This window comes from Myxine glutinosa, chromosome 12, assembly GCF_964187855.1.
Source record: "Myxine glutinosa chromosome 12, kmMyxGlut1.1, whole genome shotgun sequence".
NCBI lineage: Eukaryota > Metazoa > Chordata > Myxini > Myxiniformes > Myxinidae > Myxine > Myxine glutinosa.
In genome coordinates this window covers 20596297-20616268 of record NC_136272.1, presented here as the reverse complement: position 1 = coordinate 20616268, position 19972 = coordinate 20596297, and the positions used below count along the sequence as shown (strand labels likewise).

The 19972-nt window shown below is 45.2% G+C and overlaps 2 protein-coding genes across 4 annotated transcripts in view; one reads left to right on the top strand and one right to left on the bottom strand.

Annotated features, from left to right (window-relative positions):
- The window catches only part of SLC4A1AP (solute carrier family 4 member 1 adaptor protein), a 34474-nt gene extending 29492 nt beyond the window's left edge, over nt 1-4982 (top strand). The window contains exons 13-14 of the mRNA XM_068133116.2: nt 1553-1622; nt 2667-4982. Of these exons, the coding sequence (XP_067989217.2) occupies nt 1553-1622; nt 2667-2716 (120 nt within the window). The 3' untranslated portion in view covers nt 2717-4982. The remainder of the gene's footprint in view (nt 1-1552; nt 1623-2666) is intronic.
- The window catches only part of LOC137438144 (WD repeat-containing protein 26-like), a 74717-nt gene continuing 57628 nt past the window's right edge, over nt 2884-19972 (bottom strand). For 2 of the 3 annotated variants that reach the window (XM_078766545.1, XM_078766544.1), the window contains exons 5-14: nt 19069-19166; nt 11491-11647; nt 11085-11223; nt 9435-9575; nt 9209-9328; nt 8937-9082; nt 5593-5671; nt 5356-5485; nt 4009-4194; nt 2884-3887 (exon numbers count right to left, since the gene is read on the bottom strand). In XM_078766545.1, coding sequence (XP_078622671.1) covers nt 3865-3887; nt 4009-4194; nt 5356-5485; nt 5593-5671; nt 8937-9082; nt 9209-9328; nt 9435-9575; nt 11085-11223; nt 11491-11647; nt 19069-19166 — 1219 coding nt within the window. In that variant the 3' untranslated portion in view covers nt 2884-3864. Of the gene's footprint in view, nt 3888-4008; nt 4195-5355; nt 5486-5592; nt 5672-8936; nt 9083-9208; nt 9329-9434; nt 9576-11084; nt 11224-11481; nt 11648-19068; nt 19167-19972 lie in introns of all 3 variants that reach the window. The other variant, XM_078766543.1, reaches the window with a different exon arrangement.

The window sequence follows — 19972 nt, the reverse complement described above, 5'->3', positions numbered from 1 at the left end:
TTTTTTATTACTTTTTTAAGTTGTTTGTTTAACTTCTTTCTCTTGCTTCTTGTTTGTTGCATCCGCCATTGAATGTGGATGGAGGTTATGTTTTCACCCCTATTTGTCTGTCTGTGAGCAGGATATCTCAAAAAGTTATGAATGAGATCGGAAGAAATTTGCTAAACAGGTTGGGTGTGTGACAAGGACTCTGAATGTGTTTGTTGAATACAAACGTGTCATGAAGTCATTGGCCAACAACAATTCAAACATTTCTGATTTTTTCCTCGTATAAATCAAAATCCCAACGGAGCGCAACTTTTGGGCCACCTTGTGCATTAGTTCTTTCGGCGATTTTGCGATCTCCTGATTTGGTCGTTTAGCAATGTATTCTGGCGTCTTTGTCAATCTTGTAAGTTTTGAAAACGTTCGAGAATAAAAATTATGGCTTTAAAAGCTTCGTAAGTGAGAGTTGATGTGAAGCAAATTTGGTAATGGAACTAATAATACAACAACAACAACAACAACATGCATTTTAAGGCCATTTTCCCTGCTAGAGCGGGGGTTAGCCTTGCGGTCCCCATGACAATCTTCTCCATTTTGCCCTATTTTCTGCATCTCTCCTTGTTAACCCCCTTGCCCGCATATCTTCTTCCGCCATCTTTAGCCAAGTCTTTCTCGGTCTTCCCCGTCCTCTACTTCCTTCTACATTAATTTCCATCACTCTTCTCAACCAGTCACTTTCATCCTTCCTCAACACATGACCAAACCATCTCAACCTGTTCCTCTTCACAGCATCAATCACAGGCAATATTCCCATCATCTTTCGCAATTCATCATTTGTCTTCCTCTCTCTCAACGATACTCCGCACATCCATCGAACCATTCGCATTTCCACCCTTTCCAGCCTTCGTTGCTGCTCTACGTTCATTACCCATGTCTCGCTCCCATAAATCATAACACTTCTCACACATGCAGCATACACCTTTCCCTTCAGCTTCAGCGACACTCTCCTCCTCATCAGCACGCCACTCAGTTCCCGAAACTTCTTCCATGCACATCTCACTCGAGCTCACAATGGAACTAATAATGCGACGACATATTTGCGAAACGATGTAAAAAGGGGAGACATAAATCGGGGTATTTATTACTGTATGGCATGGTATTTTTAAAAAGTTTTGGATGGATCATGATAAAACTAGGTCGACAAATTAGGTGGCAAGAGCAAGCCGATTCGATTTTGGTTCAAGTCCCGATCCAGATCCGGCCTAGCAGTGGGATACAACACAAACTGTTTAGCCTGGCAGAAGTATGTGCTGTACCGAGTCTCGTTCTAGTTTCCCTTTTATTTCCCCTTTTCCTCCAGTCCCCTTGACTTTCAAACCCTCAAACATGACACCTGTCACTCCATGATTTTAAAGGAAAGACCCACCACCATCTTGTAAGGACAGCTTGGGCAATTGAATGCTAAATGTATTTCGTGCTACCTTTATCCCAATACACAATTTGTGTGAAGAGTTTAAAATTGGCCTAACTTATTTCATGATTAATGATCATAGCATTTCCTCTTCAGCCTCCTCAACTTCATCCCCATGTCTGTTCGAGACAGGACCCAAAATATGCGTCATGGTTACCGCCAGAAGGTATTTACGGGTTTTACTTCAAGCACTGCATTTTGTATGTAGATTTGGCGGTCTACTTTATTTTTGAGGATTAGGAAGAGTTGGGAGAGGGAGAATAGGTGTGGTAAGGAAAGGGAGGAATAGGGATGTGAGAGGAGTGGATGGGGAGCAATTTGGGATGGAAGGGATGGCTTGGGAGGTGGGAATGGATGGGATGGGGAGAGGGCAGATTGAGAGGTCATGGGAAAAGACAATTTTTCTTTTCCCATGCTTTGCTCCCGATCCTCTTTCCTTCCGATCCTCTTTCCTTTTTCTCCCCTTTCATCCAATCCTCCAACTCAATCTGTCATCCTCCTCCCCTCCATATCCTCTTTCTCCTCATGTTCCAACCTTATTCTTCCCTCCTTAAACCCCTCCAGAAGAGTTAGCTGTGAGGGGCAAGAAAGTTTGATGGATGGAGATAAGAATTGGAGGATGTGTTGGGGGAAATGAAAGAAGAAAAATCCTCTTCAAGTCCCCCTCATCCTCTTCATTTTTCCATCTTCTTGTTCCCCATCGTCCTATCCTAAGATGTGGAAGGCATTAACGGTGATATTTGGCGAGGGGAGTGGGGAGATGGAGAAGAGGTGGAGAGATTGGGTTGTGGGGGGGGGGGGGATGTGGGGTGTGGGGTGGGGGGGGTGTGGGGTGGGGGGGGGGGGGTGTTGGGGGCGGGACAGATGGAGAGGTGTGAGGGGAATTGGGTAATGGGAAGTGGATGAGGAAGACTCCGGCCCATATTGGAGATTTGTACTCCACAGAGGTGTGGACAAGAGCTGTATAAATGCAGAGAAAGTGGGGAGCGTGCCAGAAATGTTTAGATATGGCAGCTTGCATTGGATTATGCAATGCTCAAGACATTTTTGTACAGAGAAAAGACAATAAACTGGGACGACATGCAGGATAGATGTGGAGATGGCAACATATGCAATGAGTATTGAAGAAGAGTTTGATGGTTTCAGATGAACAGCTCTCCTGATGTGTGATTGCATGATGGGTTTCAACTCTTCCATCTTGTTTCTGCAGATCAAACGGGCGACGGCAAGACGTACCTGAACGAAAAGTTTGGATACTAGCGAGCTCGGTGTTTGTACATAGATTTCTGCAGACTGTACATACAAGAGTCATGGGTTGTTCAAGTTGACCTGTTTCCGACGCAAACTTGTGGATAATCGCCATAATCGATTTCCAAAATCTTTATCGGATTTGCAGTTGGACTCAAATACCGAATCAATAAAAAAAATGTTTTTAACACTTTATTGTCAGACCTAATTTCGGAAGTAAACATCGGATAAACAAATACATAGAATTGGTTACACAATTGTTTTATTTTACAACACCAATAGGTTACCCTGATCCAAAATAACGTGCCATTAAAAAAGAAAACGTTGTGGTTAAAAATTGCCTGAAATTTGATGCGGAAGAGGGGGGTTTGTGGGGTTTGGGCATTGTAAATGAAGTGGTAACTAAGGGTACGGTTATAGTAACCATGCATAGAACATGCTGGTAATACCAAATAAACTCAATGTCATCTTTGACTGCATAGTTTGTAACAATGGGGGGAAAATCTTTTTGACCTGGTAAAAGGTGAGGGTGCAGGATCAGTTTTGTTTTCTAGCTTTAGGTCTGGCAACTGTGCACCAAAAGTTCCTGGCACTGGTTCGTTTGCTTAAACCTCGTCACCAACTGCGTCTCCGTTCGGCACAGCACGTTTTCACAAAGCAAGCACGTACGGACGTTGGGCCACGAGGCAGCAATGCAGTCGCGGAGGCGAACAGCAACTCGACTAACCTATTTACAAGTCTGCTCACAGCTACTACGATCGGCGATTTCAGTCGCGCTGGTTCGGGACCGAAAGCGGCACCGGTTTCTGTTCGATTTGGCGAACCGAACCGGAAACTTGTACACATCAAGCCTTTTCATTCCAGGAACTATAGCAAATCTCGGTTTGACCATTCCCTCGAAGCCATGGGATATCGAAAGCAAATTGCTAATGTACAGAATTTTGGTTGGCTTTGTGGTGGAATCGGTCAGAAATTGCGTGCCCCTTCCGGAGAGGCCTGCTTTCTCTCATTTCACTCATTCGAAAGCTGGATGTTTTGGTTGTAACTGGGCGCCTTGGCAGTTCCTTGATGGTTACTGGCATGAAATTAAGATGGATCAAAACCCATAAAAGGTTGCTGGCCATGGAGAGGGCATTGTCCACGCTCAGCTTCCTTCGCTGTTAACTCTCCATGCCTCCATCGTCTGCAACATATCCATAAATACATTTTTCATTTTAACAGAGAGGAAGTACAATACTTCTTAAAATATAAAGATGACACAAGTGAGGCATACACCATGAACTTGTGTCGTGCGGGCGGTTAACCTGATTCTGAGTCGCCTTCACCGGCCGGCATGGGCCCCCAGATGCGGATGGTGCCATCGTCGGATGCACTGGCGAGCATCGAAGGCAGCTCTGGGTTCCAGCTCACACAATTGACCGTATGCCCATGGCCCGGAAGTACAGCGATGGGCAGCTCACCACTGCGGTGCCATATGTACACCTTGTGATCTATAAAATGGGCAAGGCACAGTTGTGCACGGTTAAGGAAAATGACAATTCATTGAGAAATTGTGGTTGGCGATGCTTAACAAAATAAATAAGAATAAAGATCTATGTATTGTTCCGAAAATGGTGATTTTTTTTTATAAATCGGTTTAAATGGCATATATTACATCGTGGTTTCATCAAGCATCTAAATATTACATTATTGGGGCATGCAATGTAAGTTTGAGATGGCCAGTAGGTGGCGTATGGACTAGTGACTGTACAGTCGAGGTAAAGAAAGGCTTCGCATAAGGAGACCAAAGCGAGTGGAGAGGAGGTTCAGGTGGTGAAATGTGGGCTTGGTATCGGCAGCCGGTGTGCTGAGTGCATGAGTCCTGTGCCTCTCTTGCTTTTTGCCGGCGTCACCTGCGGTGCTTTCTTGGCCCTGGATGCCCTGGATGTTCCCGCATCAACTTGCATGCAGTGCTTTTAGTGTTGTGGATATCCTTATGGCTCTCCTGCCTGTACCTACGAGAGTGCAGTGATCTGTGTGGTACATACCCTCATGTCTTTCCTTCCTGTGCCAATGGATCATGGTCATGACCTTGGCTGATAATGATCACATTGCCCGCGACTTGCTCTTTCCTGCTCTCGCTCCCTGTTCCCTCACGTTTGCAGCATCCTCCTCTCATCTGGCCTGGTCCAACGTTATTTCTCCCTCTGAATTTATTTCTTCTTGTTATAGTTTGTGATTGTCGTTTTATTTAGTTTGTTCTCGTATGTCTCCAATAAATTATTTACCTTATCATCAACATGGTCTTTTACCCGTCTGCTACCGTGTTCCAATTAGGCTCAAATTGAAGCATTTTGGAGGTTAAGGAAGGAATCCGTCCAAAAACCCACTCAGCCATCCAAATAATAATAATAAAGAAGCTCTGATCCGATGTTTCGACCACATTCAGGACAAAATGCAGGCGCTGTGTCAGGACCCTTACTACCTCATTCAAAAAAGTGGATTGCAGGGACTTGTAGCCACACTCCCTCCCCTCATTTGGATAAGGTGGGGAAGGTGGTCAAAATGTCAGACCTGACCTTGTCATGTTTTTTCGCAACCCTTTGCCAATCAGTGGTGCATATGCCTCAAGTCACAAATCTTCCTGATTACGTCACATGTGAGGGATGTACCTTCACTGCCACTGGCAATGAAGTCTTCGCTGTGACCTCCAAAGCAGGAATGGATTGTGTAGAATCCCTGCGTGGCCCCCCGGAATTTTCGTACAAGGACCCGATCCTCCAAATCCCACATGTGGACACCCTGGAGCCACAAGTAGATATTCGTAAAACATTTTACTATCACTGCATCATGCAATTAGCAAGTTAAAACCAAAACCTAGCACATGGTACAGACAAAGCCCAGCTCACCTGTGTAGCCACATTTAAAAGTGCCAGGCGTCCATGCTTGGAAACCGTGAAAGCCATGATTGGATGGTCCTCCTGAATGCTGAGGGAAATTCAATTAAACACACAATTCTCATTGCAATCGTTTGGCATTTCAATAATTATACATTCTCCATCAGAGAGCCGGCTTTTCAGGTCTTGTTCAGCCAAGCCAATCAACTTTGTGTAACATAAAAGCACATTCGTGATACAACTGGTCGAGTATCATTGAATGCATCCTTTTATATGGGGTGCATCAATGTAATGAAAACGGCAATGTTTAACAATTAACTAGAAAATCTAATTTTAGGCAAATGTGTCGATGGATGTATGCCTTCGCCGGTGTTAATGTCAACCCACTGTTACGTTTCATCTCAATTCAAGGTCACATAGGATAGAGCACGAGAGAAAAAAAGAGAGATAAGTGGAAGAGACGTCAGATGTTTCTAACTCGTGAACTGCAAAATGACTTTCAAAGAGCATATTACCTTTGACCTGTTGAACCCAAAAATCGAATCGGTTCCTCTTTCTAGTACAGTCCATGCTTGCGCTAGGTTTGGTTGAAATCCCTTCATTGATTCACAAGTTATCGTGGCAACAAAGATTTTCAATTAAAGGTCACATGACATTAGTTATTTGACCTTTTTAACCCAAAATTTAAACAGTTGATATTTGTATTGCAGTCCATAGTTGTGCCAAGTTTGGTTGAGATCTTTTCAGTGGTTCTCAAGTTATCATGGTAACAAAAAAAAACAGAAAAAAAAACATAATGGATGTACATGCACGCATGGAAAACCCGAAAGCATTACGCCCCCAGCCTTTGTCCCGACTGACGGCTACTTCCCCACAGTTTGAGAAGATTTAAAAATAAATTACCTGAATTTGAGGATGTACCCTGTTTTCAGCCTCTTATCGGGGCAAATCCGGATGGGGAGCACAACCCTATGTATGAGACCATATTTTCCTGATGCATTGTACCAAATTTGGTCGATATCACTCAGGTAGTTGTGGAGAAGCAGGTTGAGTGAAAATGAGGGATTTGGGGAGGGGGCCCCCCTTTCCGGGGAAGATACGACCTTGAGCATAACTTAAGGTTAGGGCATGGTCACGATGCCTCGTGGCGAGTTTGGTCTGGATCTCTCTGGCAGTTTCTGAGAAGTCTTTTGAATGAAATACCAATATTTGGGGTAAAACCTCCCTTAAACCACCTTCATAGGGGGCGCATCCTTTGTAGGGGACACAACCCCATGAGACCTTGCTGTTGCGATGCATCACACCAAATTTGTTTTGTTCAACTATTAACGGATGGACGTACGTACAGTGCCTTCAGAAAGTATTCACACCCCTTGACTTTCACATTTTGTTGTTTTACAGCCTGAATTTAAAATTGATTAAATATTACCAAAAAAAAAATCACTGATCTACACATTATACCCCAAAATGTGAAAGTGAAATTTTTTAAATTTAATTTTTACAAAACAATTTAAAATGAAAAGTTTAAATGTCTCGAGTCAATAAGTATTCAAGCCCTTTGCCTTGACACTCCAAATTGAGCTCAGGTGCATTCAATTACCTTTGATCATCCTCGAGATGTCTACAACTTGATTGGAGTCCACCTGTGGCCCATTCAATTCATTGGACATGATTTAGAAAGAAACATACCTTTCTATACCTGGTCCCACAGTTGACAGTGAATGTCAGAGCAGAAGCTCGACCATGAAGTCCAAGGAACTGTCTGTAGAACTCTGAGATAAAATTGTGAGGAGGAATAGATCTGGGAAAGGGGATAAAACAATTTCTAGTGTTGAAAGTTCCCAAGAGCACAGTGAGCTCCATCGTTAGGGAATGGAAAGAATATGGAACTACAGACTCTTTCTAGAGCTGGCCATTCGACCAAACTGAGCAACAGGGCAAGAGGGACCTTCATCAGGGAGGTGACCAAAAACCCAATGACCACTCTGACAAAACTACAGAGTTCCTTGGCTGAGATGGGAGAACCTGCCAGAAGGACTCCAGTCTCTGCAGCACTTCACAAATCTAGGTTTTATGGAAGAGTGGCCAGATGGAAGCCACTCCTGAGAAAAAGGCACATGACAGCACGCCTGAAGTTTGCAAAAAGGCACGTGAAAGACTCAGAGAGCATGAGGCAAAATATTCTGTGGTCTTTTGAAACGAAAATTGAACTTTGGCCTGAATGCAAAGTGCTACGTCTGGCAGAAACCGGGTACGGCTCATCGCCCATCTAACACCATCCCAACTGTAAAGCATGGTGGTGGTAGCATCATGCTAATGGGGATGCTTTTCAGTGGCAGGGACTGCGAGACTTGTAAGGATTGAGGGAACAATTAATGGAGCCAAATACAGGCAAATCCTTGAGGAGAACCTGCTTCAGAGTGCAAAAGACCTTAAACTGAGGCAAAGATTTACGTTCCAACAGGACAATGATCCCAAGCATACAGCCAAAGAAACACTGGAATGGCTTCAGAACAAGAACATGAAAGCCATTGAGTGGCCAAGCCAAAGCCCAGACTTGGATCCCATTGAGAATCTGTGGAAAGACTTGAATATTGCTGTTCACTGACACCCCCCTAATCCCAAAAAAACTCACCAAATCCAGATGTGCAAAGCTGGTACAGACATATCCAAGAAGACTTGAAGCTGTAATCACTGCCAAAGATGTTTCTACTGAAGTATTGACTCAGGGGGCTGAATACTTATGTAAATTAGTTATTTCTGCATTTCATTTTCAATAAATTTGTAAACAATTCAACAAACATGTTTTCACTTTGTTATTATGGGGTATTATGTGTAGATCATTGACAAAAAAAATGAAATTGAATCCATTTTAAATTCAGGCAGCAACACAACAAAATGTGAAACAGTCAAAGGGTGTGAATACTTTCTGAAGTCAATGTACATAATGTATGTAGGACGACCAGACACAGGGGTCCATTGAGGTTATTTCGGAGAAATAACCAAAAATTGGAAGTGGAAGTCACAGTGAATGCCATGTGTATCGTTCTGTGATAAGATGATACACTGTGATGTAATTCATTGGAAATTATTGCAGAACGCAAATGATGAGAATTGTTTCGCTGTATGTTGAGAATGTCGAATATTTGCAACACATTTTATATCGTAAAGCTGTGCGTGACATTAGCTCTCTGCCCATTAAACTTAGTTTGAGAGTTTTGCAACACAGTCTCGATATCCCGAAGACCTTTCAGAGCGCATCAAAGCACGCGTTCGGAGTTCCTGACTCTGCATTTTGGAGCCACATTGGAGCATTTTGGGAACACACCCGGAATATGACCCAGAACAGAACTCACATATTCCGGTCAGTTAGGTCTTCAAAGTTGTATCCACGAACACGCTGGTGTGTGTCTGATGCCAACACGGTTTTACCGTCACCCAGGCACCAGAGGCACTGGACTCTCACTCCTTCCCAAGAGTCCTGGATGTTTCCATCCAAGTCCTGCCAAAGGGATGGCAATAAAAAAAGAAAAGCAAAATACTGGGAAATTGTAACCTTCATGGTTTTGATACTATTGTCGGAATAACAAGGACAATCCCTGGATTTGGGAACTATAGGGAGACTTACACACTGGTAGAACTGGCCGCGCTGACCACCTGTTACGAAGCGCTTGCTGTCGGGGTTCCAGGCAGCACATGTTAGGCTGTCCTCGTGTGACTGAGACATCTTCACCTTGAGCTCTCCAGTCTGAATCCAGCAATTGTAAGGATCAATGGGTTGTGAATAAAACGGGATTATTTGTGAATAACATTGGTATGTAAATAGGCCGGTGGAAATAGTCCAGTAGCATTACCTGTACGTTCCAAAGCCAGAGTTCGGAGCAGTCGTCAGGACCGCAAGCGATCAGGTACTGATCATCAGGACTCCAGGCGAGATAAGACACTCCATATGCATGGCCATCAAGACTCCGCAGCACTTTCAGCCTGTACGTCTCCTGTGTGGTATGAACAGAAACAACCACATTCCACTGGTTTCATTAAAAGTCTGCCATCACTATCATCTCAACTGTAACAACAATTCAATCATTCAAATCTTCATCAGAACATTAATGAAATTGTGCATATCTTATTCAATCTGATCAATGACCTCAGATGAGTACAGTACAAGGTTTTTGATTTTCATGTATCATTTGCGATTTTATGGAGCGTGCTTACCCAAAAGCTAATGAAGGTGTATTTATGGAGCGTTGGTGCTGCCAAAGCCGTTTCTTGGCAAGGGTTATACTGGGTGGTTTGCCATTGTTTTACCAGCGTTGTTTGTCTGCAATCTTAAATGCCAAACATCAATCGAGGAAGCAGCAAGTACCATTTTTAGCTCCCTTGGACATTTAGCTCCCTTAGTACAGTGAGCTTATGCGATCGAGCAGCATCTGTACGTAAGTCAGTCAGTCAGTCAGTGAGTCTATAAACACTTCAGTCATTATCGCTTGAACCAAACATACGATTTCAATGAAACTTGGCAACAAGTTTCATATCTGATGCCTAACGAAGGTGTATTGACCGCATCAAAATCTGCGCTCATTGAGGGGGTCTACGGGGGGTTTTGACCCCCCCCCCCCCCCAAATAGGTATTTTCTCTTCTCCGAAACTACACACACGATTTTGATGAAACTTGCCTACAAGCTGCATACCTGATGCCTAACAAAGGTATATTGACTGCTAAAAGTCTGCACTCATAAAAGGGGATTTATGGAGAGGGGAGTGGGGGTGTTTGACCCCCCCACAATATGTATTTGCTCTCTTCTCTGAAACTACACACACGATTTTTATGAAAGTTGCCCGGCATTAAAAAAAAAAAATCAAGGTCTAAGGTGGTCCGTGGGGGGTGTGTGATCCCATCCAAAATAGGTATTTGCTCTTCTCCAAAACTACTACACACAATTTCAATGAAACATGATCACAACCTTCATTGCCCATGATGTATCAAAGTTTGTTCACGGCATTAAAAAAAATAGCAGGGTCTGGAGGGATCTGTGGGGTTTTGAGCGACTGCTGCTCCTGATCCAGGTGAGCTGCCGGACCCGTGTCCTATTTTTAAAGTCTGGAGTGACTCCACCATGGTTTGAACCGCTGACCTCCGAGAATCGGAGCGGACACTCTAACCATTACGCTGTGGAGTCTAGTGGCGATACAATAGATAGTGCTTTATGGAATTCTGGAGTCTGGAGTGAAATTCCTAATTCTCGGGCATTACACAGCATCGTACAAGACAAGCATTCATGACTGGACTCAAAAACGAGGCTCATTTAGTGTACACTGCAATACATCACCTCAGTGGGATGAACAACAATGAAGAAAGCATTCATTCATAAAGCTCTACGATATTAGTAGCGAAACACAAGTGGAACTCTTCCCCGATGTGGAGTAAAACACAACCACGACTCATCCATCCACTATGTGGGGGTGAGGTCAGGTGGGAATGAAAATTACGAATCTTTAGTCACCATGTCAACCTCCCAGATGATGACGGTCGAATCCTTGGAGCCCGTGGCCAGTTTTGTGCCATTGTTGGAGAATTTGCAGAACCACACCTCATTGCAGTGGTCTGTGAGCACCTGATGCGTGTGGCAGGGAAACTGCTTCCTGGAAACGCATGACCACAAACAGTCTCTGTAGGTAAGCACCATACTAAAGTAGCACTTTGAAACAATTTGCTCGCTATCTACCCAGCTAAAACAATTGCATTTTTGTCTATCTAAATAAAGATACATCACAAATTTACCAAAACGTTGGATTTGTGATAAACAGATTAACACAGAAACGTCTGAAGATATGCATCGAGTGCATCATGGGGCTTAAAGCCCAGGTGTTTTCGCTCAAGACGATGAGCAAATGCCATACAATGCATACTTGCTGCAGGTATGGTCCGTGAAAAGAGAAACTGTGTCGAGGTTGGGTTCTTGTCGAGTGTTATGGTAGATACAGCGTGCTCGCTGCAGCTCCACGGCCTGGCGAAGCAAGCTCTGCAGCCGGTGTGGTGGCAGCATCACCGAGGGAGGTAGGAAGGCTAAGGGTGAGAATGCAGACAGCTGTGGCCTTCGACTGTCAGACATTTTCTTTTTCCAATTTGCTTTGCGTGACTTGCAGTGCTCGGAAGCGAGGGAATGGGAACAACTCAAACGTTTCCACATTTTCTTTATCCATTTATGGATTCGTATTTGCAAAACCACACTCCTGCATTTACATAATGCATTGATCTCTGGAAGTGCCTTGGCATCGCCTCGGCAATGCACGTCAGTATGCATTGGCGTCAGGAAGAGCATCCGGCCATAAAAAAAAAACATTGCCTCAAAAAGTAAACCATGACAATTACAACTTCATATGGGCAGGGTACAGCCCGAAGTGGAGATCGGTTTCTGAGGTTTGGGACATGGAATGCAGGGACAATGACAGGGAGATCAGGAGAAGTGGTGGAAGTATTGGTCAGAAGAAGAGTGGACATATGTTGTGTGCAAGAGACGAGATGGAAGGGAAGTGGTGTGAGAATGGTGAAGGGTAGGCAGGGACAGAAATACAAGTTTGTGTGGCAAAGGTGCCTAGAGGGCGTGACTGTTGTTGGTATCCTGTTTTCTGAGGAGTTTGTAGACAGTGTAGTGAGTGTGACGAGAGTGAGTGATAGGTTGATGATGGTGAAAATGATGATTGGAAAGCTCTTGGTGAACGTCATCTCGGGATATGCTCCGCAGGTTGGTCGGAGCGATGAAGAGAAGGACAAGTTCTGGTGTGCGATAGAGAAGCTGATGGAAAACGTGAAAGATGAGGAAGTTGTTGTGGTAGGAGGAGACCTAAATGGACATGTGGGAAGGAGTATGGATGGTATTGAGGGAGTTCATGGGGGTTACGGATATGGTGTGAGAAATGGAGAAGGTGAAAGGATTTTGGAGTTTGCTGATGGAGCTGATTTGTTGATTTGTAATACTCAGTTCCAGAAAGAGGATAATAAGCTCGTTACATACACGTCAGGTGGGTCGACGACAACCGTCGACTACCTGATGGTGCGTAGGCGAGATAGGGGGCACCTCCGGGACACAAAGGTGATCCCGGGGGAGGAGGCTGTTTCACAGCACCACTTGGTTGTCTGCGACATAAGGGTGAAAGGTGCGAGGAGAGCTCGGCGGGTGAAGTACCAACCGAGAATGAAGGTGTGGAGGTTGAAAGAGGTGACAGTAAGGGAGGCATTAAAAGAGAGGCTGAGTAGGGTAGAGGATGATGTGGTTGAGCTTGAAAGTGGTTGGATGTCAATGAAAGCTAGTCTGTTGGGAGCCGTTGGTGAGGTATGTGGATGGACAAAAGGACCACCGAGGCACTCGGAAACATGGTGGTGGGATGAGGAAGTTGGAAAGAGGATTGACGAGAAGAGGAAGAAGTTCAAGGAGTGGCAGAAGGCGAAGGGTACGGGAGCAGAAACAGCAGAGCATGAAAGTTATAAGGCAGCTAACAAGGCTGCAAAGAAAGAGGTAGCAAAGGCGCAGGAGGCATGGAGGAAAATGTTCGGAGAACGCTTGGATTCGGAAGAGGGTCAAAGAGCAGTATTCAGGATTGCAAAGCAGATAGCGAAAGAGAGGTGTGATGTGATGGGGGTGAGTTGCTTGAAGGATGAAGTGGGACAAATCGTTGTGGACCCAGATGGAATTAGAGGAAGATGGAAAAGATATATGGAAATGCTGTTGAATACAGAGAATGAATGGGATGGCAACATAGAGAGTAACCCAGTTTTAGGACCGGCAGAGAAGATAACTGAGAAGGAAGTTGAGGAAGCGATAAAAGCAATACAACAACAACAACATGCATTTTAAAGGCCATTTTCCCTACTAGAGCGGGGGTTAGCCTTGCGGTCCCCATGACAATCTTCTCCATTTTGCCCTATTTTCTGCATCTCTCCTTGTTAACCCCCTTGCCCGCATTTCTTCTTCCACCATCTTTAGCCAAGTCTTTCTCGGTCTTCCCCGTCCTCTACTTCCTTCTACATTCATTTCCATCACTCTTCTCAACCAGTCACTTTCATCCTTCCTCAACACATGACCAAACCATCTCAACCTGTTCCTCTTCACAGCATCAATCACAGGCTCTATTCCCATCATCTTTCGCAATTCATCATTTGTCTTCCTCTCTCTCAACGATACTCCGCACATCCGTCGAACCATTCGCATTTCCACCCTTTCCAACCTTCGTTGCTGCTCTACGTTCATTACCCATGTCTCGCTCCCATAAATCATAACACTTCTCACACATGCAGCATACACCTTTACCTTCAGCTTCAACTTCAACGACACTCCCCTCATCATCAGCACGCCACTCAGTTCCCGAAACTTCTTCCATGCACATCTCACTCTAGCAACCGTTGCCGAGTCTGATCCACCTTCTCCATTCCGCATGTCTCCGAGGTAGCAAAATGTTTTCACACCTTCCAGCTTCACGCCGTCTCCAAGATCCAACTCAACATTTCCTCCATCTGCAGCTCCCTCTGTGCACACCTTACATTTGAATGTAGCTGCCACACTGGTTAATGACCCTCTCAGACAACTACATTTTTGATGAACCCACTCAGCGCACATTGTACATTGAATGGAGTTCACTCCGACACCCTTCCTACACACAGCACAGGGCCACTTCCCAGTTCTTTCCACCTCACCACATGCTTTACCACTTGCCATCACCTTCGTCTTTCCGATATTCACCTTCAGACCTTTTGTCTCCATACATTCCTTCCACTTGTTCATCTTTTCCTTCAGTCCATCCATACTTTCCGCAATTGACACCAGATCATCTGCATACAACAACTCCCACGGTAAACCCTCCTTTACATTCTGAGCCAGCACCTCCATCACAGCTACAAATAGTAGTGGACTTAGTACCGACCCCTGATGCACTCCCACCTTCACCTCAAACTCACCACTGTTCCCGTCCTTCGTCCTTACAGCTGTGCGCGCTCTTTTGTACATTGCCGTCACTACTCTGATCAACCATTCCTCCACTCCTAACTTCCTCAATGCCCATGTCAATACTTTCCGTGGAACCCTATCGAATGCTTTCTCCAGATCAACAAACCCAAGAAACAACTTCTTCCTCTTCTCCATGTACCTCTCCTGCAACTGCCTCACAATGAAAAGCGCGTCTGTCGTTCCTCTTCCTGGCATAAATCCAAACTGCATTTCTTCGATCTTCACTTTCTTCCTTATCCTCCTCTCCAACACCCTTTCCAATACCTTCATTCTATGCTCCAATAACTTTATCGCTCGGTACGAGCCACACTCCAGAGGGTCACCTTTCCCCTTGTATCGAGGGACGAGGGTACTCAGTTCCCAATCCACTGGAATGCGGCTTTCTTTCACCACCAGATTACAGATCTCTGTCATTCTCTTCACACCCCAACTTCCTGCTGCCTTCAACATATCTCCCACAACTCCCGTCGGCCCTCCTGCTTTTCTACCCTTCATTGCTTTTATCGCTTCCTCAACTTCCTTCTCAGTTATCTTCTCTGCCGGTCCTAAAACAGGGGTTACTCTCTATGTTGCCATCCCATTCATTCTCTGTATTCAACAGCATTTCCATATATCTTTACCATCTTCCTTTAATTCCATCTGGGTCAACAACGATTTGTCCCACTTCATCCTTCAAGCAACTCACCCCCATCACATCACACCTCTCTTTCGCTATCTGCTTTGCAATCCTGAATACTGCTTTCTGACCCTCTTCTGAATCCAAGCGTTCTCCGAACATTTTCCTGCATGCCTCCAGCGCCTTTGCTACCTCTTTCTTTGCAGCCTTCCTGGCTGCCTTATAACTTTCATGCTCTGCTGTTTCTGCTCCCGTACCCTTTGCCTTCTGCCACTCCTTGAACTTCTTCCTCTTCTCGTCAATCCTCTTTCCAACTTCATCATCCCACCACCATGTTTCCGAGTGCCTCGGTGGTCCTTTTGTCCATCCACATACCTCACCAACGGCTCCCAACAGACTAGCTTTCATTGACATCCAACCACTTTCAAGCTCAACCACATCATCCTCGACCCTACTCAGCCTCTCTTTTAATGCCTCCCTTACTGTCACCTCTTTCAACCTCCACACCTTCATTCTCGGTTGGTACTTCACCCGCCGAGCTCTCCTCGCACCTTTCACCCTTATGTCGCAGACAACCAAGTGATGCTGTGAAACAGCCTCCTCCCCCGGGATCACCTTTGTGTCCCGGAGGTGCCCCCTATCTCGCCTACGCACCATCAGGTAGTCAACGGTTGTCGTCGACCCACCTGACGTGTATGTAACAAGCTTATTATCTTCTTTCTGGAACTGAGTGTTACAAATCAACAAATCAGCTCCATCAGCAAACTCCAAAATCCTTTCACCTTCTCCATTTCTCACACCAGCTTCTCTATCGCACACCAGAACTTGTCCTTCTCTTCATCGCTTCGACCAACCTGCGGAGCATATCCCGAGATGACGTTCACCAAGAGCTTTCCAATCATTTTCACCATCATCAACCTATCACTCACTCTAGTCACACTCACCACACTGTCTACAAACTCCTCAGAAAACAGGACACCAACACCATTCACGCCCTCCAGGCACCCTTGCCACATAAACTTGTATTTCTGTCCCTGCCTACCCTTCACCATTCTCACACCACTTCCCTTCCATCTCGTCTCTTGCACACAACATATGTCCACTCTTCTTCTGACCAATACTTCCACCACTTCTCCTGCTCTCCCTGTCATTGTCCCTACATTCCATGTCCCAAACCTCAGAAACCGATCTCCACTTCGGGCTGTACCCTGCCCATATGTAGTTGTAATTGTCATGGTTCTCTTTTGAGGCAATGTTTTTATGGCCGGATGCCCTTCCTGACGCCAACCCTCTTAGTCGTCTCTTACGACACGCAGGGATACGGTGTACCTATTCTAATCCAGGGTAAACACTGGGAAACGTTTAAAACATGGAAATTCTGGGGGGGGGGGGGGGGGGGAAGAGGGCGGCGTGAGCATCACGGCTGCGGTGTGAACATATTTAAATAATATTTAAACAAAACCATGAAAAACAATCTGGGAAAAGTCTCTAAGTGAGGACGTGGATTTGAGAAAGCAGGAGCAGAGGTGGAAGAAAAACGAGATATAGGGGGTTGGGCACAAGTCGAGACGAGGAGGAGAGCGAACAAGCACGTGTCCGGGAGGAGAGAAAGAATTAATATAGAATTTTTTTTGTTTGTTTATTTGTTTGTTCTGTTTTCAAAACGCTGGACAAAGGGTAAGATGGTCGTGAGAGGTAGGGGGGAGAAAGGAAAATCAAAGAAACAAGCAAATACTATGAAGGAAAGAACCCATATTCACAAAACACTGACGGAAAGACCAGGCCGCACGAGGCGCGCACAAAAATACGACTAATTACAAACAAATTTGCAGAGTTTGCAACAACTACAAAACCAAAACCAAATAGAAACACACAATAACACATACACAACAAAATACCCAGCGGAAATTTGACAAAGACACGACCGGGAGAACACTCAAACTTTGATGCCGTGGAGAGATCGAAGCAAGCCTCGTCGCTCGAGGGACCGGAAGTCGATAAAAGCAATGAAGAGTAGAAAAGCGGGAGGGCCGACGGGAGTTGTGGAAGATATGTTGAAGGCAGCAGGAAGTTGGGGTGTGAAGAGAATGGCAGAGATCTGTAATCTGGCGGTGAAAGAAGGCCGCATTCCAGTGGCTTGGGAACTGAGTACCCTCGTCCCTCTATACAAGGGGAAAGGTGACCCTCTAGAGTGTGGCTCGTACCGAGCGATAAAGTTATTGGAGCATGGAATGAAGGTATTGGAAAGGGTGTTGGAGAGGAGGATAAGGAAGAAAGTGAAGATCGACGAAATGCAGTTTGGATTTATGCCAGGAAGAGGAACGACAGACACGCTTTTTATTGTGAGGCAGTTGCAGGAGAAGTACATGGAGAAGAGGAAGGAGTTGTTTCTTGGGTTTGTTGATCTGGAGAAAGCATTCGATAGGGTTCCACGCAAAGTATTGACATGGGCAATGAGGAAGTTAGGAGTGGAGGAATGGTTGATCAGAGTAGTGATGGCAATGTACAAAAGAGCGTGCACAGCTGTAAGGACGAAGGACGGGAACAGTGGTGAGTTTGAGGTGAAGGTGGGAGTGCACCAGGGGTCGGTACTAAGTCCATTACTATTTGTAGCTGTGATGGAGGTGCTGGCTCAGAACGTAAAGGAGGGTTTACCGTGGGAATTGTTGTATGCAGATGATCTGGTGTTGATTGCGGAAAGTATGGATGGACTGAAGGAAAAGATGAACAAGTGGAAGGAATGTATGGAGACAAAAGGTCTGAAGGTGAATATCGGAAAGACGAAGGTGATGGCAAGTGGTAAAGCATGTGGTGAGGGGGAAAGAACTGGGAAGTGGCCCTGTGCTGTGTGTAGGAAGGGTGTCGGAGTGAACTCCATTCAGTGTACAATGTGCACTGAGTGGGTTCATCAAAAATGTAGTGGTCTGAGAGGGTCATTAACCAGTGTGGCAGCTACATTCAAATGTGAGGTGTGCACAGAGGGAGCTGCACATGGAGGAAATGTTGAGTTGGATCTTGGAGACGGCGTGAAGCTGGAAGGTGTGAAAACATTTTGCTACCTCGGAGACATGCTGAATGGAGAAGGTGGATCAGACTCGGCAACGGTTGCTCGAGTGAGATGTGTATGGAAGAAGTTTCGGGAACTGAGTGGCGTGCTGATGAGGAGGGGAGTGTCGTTGAAGCTGAAGGGAAAGGTGTATGCTGCATGTGTGAGAAGTGTTATGATTTATGGGAGCGAGACATGGGTGATGAACGTAGAGCAGCAACGAAGGTTGGAAAGGGTGGAAATGCGAATGGTTCGATGGATGTGCAGAGTATCGTTGAGAGAGAGGAAGACAAAAGATGCATTGCGAAATATGATGGGAATAGAGCCTGTGATTGATGCTGTGAAGAGGAACAGGTTGAGATGGTTTGGTCATGTGTTGAGGAAGGATGAAAGTGACTGGTTGAGAAGAGTGATGGAAATGAATTTCGAAGGAAGTAGAGGACAGGGAAGACCGAGAAAGACTTGGCTAAAGATGGTGGAAGAAGAAATGCGGGCAAGGGGGTTAACAAGGAGAGATGCAGAAAATAGGGCAAGATGGAGAAGATTGTCATGGGGACCGCAAGGCTAACCCCCGCTCTAGCAGGGAAAATGGCCTTGAAATGCATGTTGTGTTGTTGTTGTTGTATTGATCTCTGGAAGGCTGCTTCTTGTGAGGGTCTTTAAAAGCTCACCTTCCATTGCAGACTTCAGCTGCATTTTAATTTGAGGGTCAATGAAAGATGAACTAAGCAGAGCTGCATTTTAAGCTACACTATAAAGAAGTTGCGGAAAGGCAAAGTCTGAGGAAATGCTCAATAATGTGGTTCCACCAGATGGAAACCCACTTTGAAGCTTCTCCAGAAGACGTGAGCGCGAAGTGGAACCGCGGCCTTCCCAGGATGCCTTCTCGCGCAGGCTCTCAGCATTGCTGCACATCATGAAGCTGCACACACACGCACACCCTTCTGAAATGGTCGGTTGGCAAACCCAACCCGGTAAGGAACGAAAGATGTCGTTTACGTGTATTTTTAAAACCAAGACCACTCCTGCATCAAATAATATTCGAGTGTCACATATCAGTGGAATGCTACAGTGAAACCTGTGTTTATGCAGTCACACTTTTAGGTGGCAGCAAATCCAAGACAGGTGTACCCCTGAGTATAGCCATCCGTACAGAATGGGTAGAATGAGAGAAAAATTCAGGGTTTTTTTTTTCATAAAAGCAATACTGCATACGAATGTAAAGCACTTCAATATTTGCACTAAACATTCTATTTTTCACGAAGGACACCGTGAGATCTTTAATGTCCACCAACTAATGCCGGCATACGGGAAACCCAGTTCAGCATCCATCCGAGGGATGGCACACACATTGATGAATCATCCTGCCTGTGGAACACCAGGATGACAGTTTGTAGCTGGGTTGGTATTCACAACCAGGAGAGTCCGCTTAGAGGCGAGTGTGCATACCTCTAGGCCTCGGTCTACGCTATCCTGCCAGCCCCACTGTACATTAACATGTTTGAATCGATCAGACAAACGGCAGAAATCGATTCCAAGCAAGAAACTAGAAAGCATCTCAAAATGCAAAGCTCTTTGGACTCAAACTTATTTGTACTCAAACTAAACTCGATGAAAACAACATCCAAATAAAAATGTAAAACTTGTTAATCAGTGTTCTCCATAAGCTCATAATAAAGGTTTGTTGAAAATTTGATCATAAAAAAAAGAAGAAGCACTCTTTTCACA